The 5,343-nt window shown below is 44.5% G+C and overlaps 2 protein-coding genes across 2 annotated transcripts; both read left to right on the forward strand.

Annotated features, from left to right (window-relative positions):
• Window positions 1-1,033: 1,033 nt before the first annotated feature.
• Window positions 1,034-1,912, forward strand: SERLADRAFT_434459 (uncharacterized protein; the record flags this gene model as incomplete). Its single annotated transcript, XM_007314680.1, has 4 exons — window positions 1,034-1,092; window positions 1,159-1,223; window positions 1,288-1,550; window positions 1,601-1,912. 4 exons carry the CDS (start codon window positions 1,034-1,036, stop codon window positions 1,910-1,912), a joined length of 699 nt encoding a protein of 232 aa, XP_007314742.1.
• Window positions 1,913-2,067: 155 nt separating this feature from the next.
• Window positions 2,068-2,541, forward strand: SERLADRAFT_434460 (uncharacterized protein; the record flags this gene model as incomplete). The annotated part of the gene is made up of 1 exon (XM_007314681.1): window positions 2,068-2,541. The coding sequence occupies one exon, from the start codon at window positions 2,068-2,070 to the stop codon at window positions 2,539-2,541; it is 474 nt and encodes a 157-aa protein (XP_007314743.1).
• Between the last annotated feature and the right edge of the window lie 2,802 nt (window positions 2,542-5,343).

A 5,343-nucleotide genomic window follows, 5' to 3' on the forward strand; every position in this document is an offset into this window, starting at 1 on the left:
TAAATGGATTCGTCCCGGACCGTCATCTTCCCATGACATCATGATTTTCCTGCTCTCTTTTTGCTATTGGACTTTACTTTATGGCTATACAAACCTGTAACATTACTTACACAGCATTCATTGTTCTATCTCTTTCTTTTCCTTATTTTGACGATCTTATCCTGTACTACCTACACAGGATTCATCAGCATACATTCCTTCCTTCATGTTCTTTCTCATTCTTTTTGCACAGCTATACTGTGCATAGCCTCCCTTTCTTTTACTATATAAACCCCTGTATTTTACCTTGTGAAAACAACAAGAACTCGAATCCAGACTTCTTCTCTAAATCTCAAGTTCACTACTCTGCTACTTGTGATCCAGTGTGGTCACAACACTTCCCACTGCTACCACTGTTAACTGCTGTCATCGTCACTTGTCACTTTTTGAAAGTAATTGTCATCCCTTTTGATTAGAGTCTTTCTGAGCACTACATTCTGTGCGTCAGGAGCCTGCTATTACTGGGAACTTTGTCAATTTAAAACCTACCTTGTGCTATGATTAGCAAGGTAGTGCTTGTCTATACTCGCCACAAAGCCCCTATCTTCTACATTCCAACTATCCCTCCTCCTCAAAACCCACACCCATACATCTCTGGGTTTTACTTTGAAGGATTGTCATACATACCACCCCACAAACAACCAGAGCACCCACTGTTCTAGGAGGCAAAGCCCATAAACAAGTTCCGTGGAATCTGGGAGGATTGCGTGTTAGTTTGTTTTGTGTGTGGTTTTCTAACAACAGTTCTCATCATCAACACCGGGCACTTGCCTCAGCCAGTTGGAGAAGGGTTGACAGCTTAACAAGCGGACCACCCCCTGACAACCGTTCGGACCAGGGTTTAATACTATAACTTTATATACTTTTGAAATACTATAGTGTGGGTAGTCGGAGATTGAGATCTGATGCTCAGCTGGGAAGAGGTAGATCCGCAGATAGCAAGCGGGGACCCCCAGTTACATTTTTTATTACTTTACAAAGAGAACAAGTCGACATGTTGTCGCAACAAGATATCAATGCTCTGCTGCACGCCATGCGTGCACAGATTTTGGCGTTAACTATGCAACTCGCCGAGCTTCAGGAAAACCCCCCTGCAGCTACATCTGGATGAAAGTTCAGCAAGAAAGTCAAGATCATCGCTGACCCCAGCGCATTCGAAGGAGATCAAGCACGACTTGCCGAATGTGGATCAAACTCCAAATTTGGGTCAAAGCAAACCGGGCGTGTTTGCTGATAACTTTGAAATAGCAACAGCAGTGCTGTCAAGACTAAAAGAACCTGTGGCGGGTCAATTCACCCAAGTAAGACTTCAGGAATGCTACACCGCGGGTGTGTGGCCTACCTGGGACGATCTCAAAGTAGAGATCGAAAAATATTTTGAACCACAACCTGAGTGTGACTGGGCATGTCAGCAAATCTGTTCCTTCAAACAAGGAAACATGAGGACAGATGGCTTTGTAACCCGGTTCCTGGCCCTCTCCATTCAAGGAGGGCTCGGCAATGAACATGCAGTAGAGCTGCTAGGTCATCAAACCAAAGACAACATTCTCATGGGTTCAAGCCATTCAGGCTGCAACCAGGGCAGGGAGCCCCTATGGATATTGGTGCGGTCCAGGGAGGACAGATGGGCAACTTCAAGGGCAGTTGCTACAATTGCAGCCAAGAGGGACACATGTCCCGAGACTGTAGAAACGGGGTGCAGGCCGCCCAACAAAAAAATAACCAAGGGCACCAGGCACGCCAATTGGAAACAAAAAAGACGGATGATCAGCTCAATACTCTGGCCGGTCGTTCATACAACGAAATCCAGGCCTTTTTTTACGACCAGCAGGTCGCTGAAATGAAGACTCAGGGAAAAGAATTTGGAGCTTAGGTCACTTGGGTGCCTTCACTCCTATGAACAATGAAGTAAATCACAACAAAGTGGCCCCTGCTACGGGGTGTTGCATGAGTAATAAAGGAAAGACAGGGGTGGCTCCCCAATTTGTAAATAGACTTTTAAATTTGTTATCTGAAGTATGTACTTGTATGAAGCATTGTGATTGTAATATTTATGATACTACCGCTGCACCAGCTTCTCCTTTGGAGTGTGGCCCCGGCGAGACAAACACTAGGGTGCTTGATTCTGGTAAAAATAAAAATAAAAATATAGAAAATACCAAAGTAGAAAAACATGTCTCTTTTGATTCTTCTTCTTCTTTGGAGCCACTTTCCACAGAAATCCCAAAGCGTGTGTTGATGTGCACATATTTATTCCAAAAAGAGATCCGTTTAAATGTTGGTGTGGAAAACCTTGCCCAGGGCATGGTACACCCAACCAGCGCACTGTTTGATTCAGGCGCTAACAGCATCTTCACAGATCAGGTCTGGGCGGAGCAAGTCGGACTCCCCCTTGTAAAATTAGATGTATCTATTCTCGTCTATAACGTGACAAAACCGGATAAACCCGGTCTCTGCCAAAGCAGCCATTGTTCTCCATGGAGTATAGCCACCACTCCATAGAGTCACCATTGTTCTCCTAGGAGCACAATTTTACCCCTAGGAGTCATTATACTGTAGCGAGTAGCACATCTGACTATAAGTAGTAGGGGGTTTAGTATAGAAATACCTCAGTCATTTCTATAGCCTCTCGGGCAGCAGCTGAGGTATGTTACATTACATTTATTAGAGATCACCTTAAACTAACATCCATTGTAGTTTCACTTAGGTAAATAATACAGTCGTTTCTATAGCCTCTCAGGCAGCGGCTGAGTTTCACTTAGTTTTATTATAACGTTGATGGTACACTTAACGTGGGTGGCTGCATTACGCACAAATGATCTTTTGTCATTGAGTACCAAGGACACAGAGAACGAGTCACCGCCGAAGCTACCCAACTAGGGAAGATTAATTTAATCTTAGGCTGGACCTGGCTATTAAACACAATCCTGAGATCAACTGGCAGACAGGGGTTGTCACATTGTCATGTTGCCCTCAGGAGTGTGATGGCTTGGGTAAACCGAGTCATGTCCGTCAAACTGAGCTTGATGAAAGGAAAAATGCTGGTCACTTTTATGCCAAGCTTAGATCTTTAGAAAAGATTGACGATGACAATAACAAGGTAAAACCCGAGGGAGAGATTAATGTTCAATTGAGAACTTCTGGGAAGTGTCTAGCCACTTGCTGAGAGCTAACAGGGACAGAACTAGAGTCCAGTATGAGTAACTATATTATCAGAGAGTACAGAATGTGTACAGTACCTAGAGTCCAGTATAAGTAACTAAAGAATAGGAATACTGGACTCTGCAATACTAGTCCAAAGTTTTGTAAACAAAGGTAAACAAATCAGCCACAAAGGCGAAATTACAGAATGCTCAGTGAATACTGAACAATACAGCAAAAAGAATAAAGAGGAAAGTGATTTAGAAAGAAGGGAAAATAGATAGCACAACTAGGTGCAGAATCACCAAAACTAACAATTAAGAGGCTGGTGTAACAACCAAGAGTTAGTTACTCTGGCGCACACACAAGAACACACTATAAGGGAGATGAATGGGGAGTGGTTTCCCTTGAGCTGCAGAGAGTTTGTTGGTTAACAACAGGAGGACTCGCTAAGGAGTCTCCTGGATCTATTGGGGTATATATACTACTACAGGTTGGTTTGTACATGTGTACTATACAGTTTTGATAGAGACAGTGGCTGATGATGTCATGGGGCCTAGCCCGCATGGCCAGCTCCACTGTGTGAGAGAGTTGTGTCTAAAATAAGAAGAAAGGCAATGCGGCGCGAGAAAGAGGAGTTTGGACAAAAAGGGGGAAGTGCCGTGTGGCACCATGTGTGAAAGCTAAAGTACAAGGTTAAAGCGGAGAATGAAAATAAAGGAAAGGTCCGAAAATTGTGTTATCGTAACACTACCCCCCTTCTAAGGCTCGACTTCCAGGCGAGACCAAATACCGGAGGTAGTGGTTAAATTTTCGGGCATAGTTTGAAAAAGAGAATTAAAAAGTTTTGAATCCATGCCTCTAAGCTTCCTAGGAGCTGAGGGATTCTTAGAATAAAATTTGCGAACAGCATCGCGGGAGTTATCCAGATGTGCTTCTGGCTCCCACGTTCTGTCCTCGTCTCCATAGCCCTTCTATAGAACTAAGAACTCTAATTTGCCACGCTTTAAGCGTGCATCCACCACTCGTTCGACTTTGAACTCTTTTTCACCTTCCTGGGTGACTACAACCGGTCCGGGCCGGTCTATACGCTGTCCCGGCAGCGGCCCTTTGTAGGGTTTCACACGGCTAATATTGACCGTAGGTACTACCCTCATTCGTTTTGGGAGTTCTAGCTCCACTGCATTGGGTTTGACTTCCTTAATCCGGTAAGGGCCAATCCACTTTTTGGTCAGTTTTCTAGACTGCCGATCTTTTAACTTTAAATGGTCGGTATCTAACCAGACCAGGTCACCGACCTTGTAGTCAGGGGCTTTAGAGTGTCTACGCTCTGCCCTGGCTTTCATCTGCTCTGCAGTTTTGAATAGCACCTTGCGCGTTTTGTCTAAGACAGACTTCATGTCTTTGGCCATGTTCCCAGCAGCCTTGTTCTTGCTTTTACCAGGTTCTACACCCATTCTGGGGAGGTACAATCTAGTAACCTCAAATGGTGCTTTTCCTGTAGCCAACGACTGTTTAATATTGTATGAGAACTAGGCTATCTTTAGCCACTTGGCCCAATCTGTCTGCCTGTCATTAATAAATATGCGGAGATATTGTTTCAACTCCTGGTTGAGTCTCTCTGTTTGTCCATCGGTCTGCGGATGGCACGCCGTTGATAACTTAGGTTTGATGCCCAGCATCCGGCATAAGTTTTTTGTAAATTTGCTAGCAAATTGAGGTCCTCTATCGGAGATAACCGTTTCTGGTAACCCATGGATAGACCACACAAAATCTTTAAATAAATCTGCCGTACCTGTGGCGGTAATGGTTTTATTGGTGGGTATGAATACCACTTCTTTGGAGAAGCAATCTACTACCACCATTACTGAATCATACCCATTTGACTCGGGCAGATCCGTCGTAAAGTCAACCGATATATCCTGCCAGGGACCAGCTGGTATCGGATTCGGCATAAGTTTACCGGCCGGCGGTTGGTGAGAATTCTTAGCCATGGCACACCTCAGACAGGATTTTACATATTCCTGTATGTCTTTGACTATGCCAGGCCACATATAGTTTCTGGAGATCAACTCCATTGTTCGTTGCCACCCAGGGTGCCCAGCCACTGGAGTGTTGTGATGTCTGTCTATTGCATTGATCCTTGCGGACTCAAGCACATAG

Source organism: Serpula lacrymans (genome assembly GCF_000218685.1).
Source record: "Serpula lacrymans var. lacrymans S7.9 unplaced genomic scaffold SERLAscaffold_3, whole genome shotgun sequence".
NCBI classification, from domain to species: Eukaryota; Fungi; Basidiomycota; class Agaricomycetes; order Boletales; family Serpulaceae; genus Serpula; species Serpula lacrymans.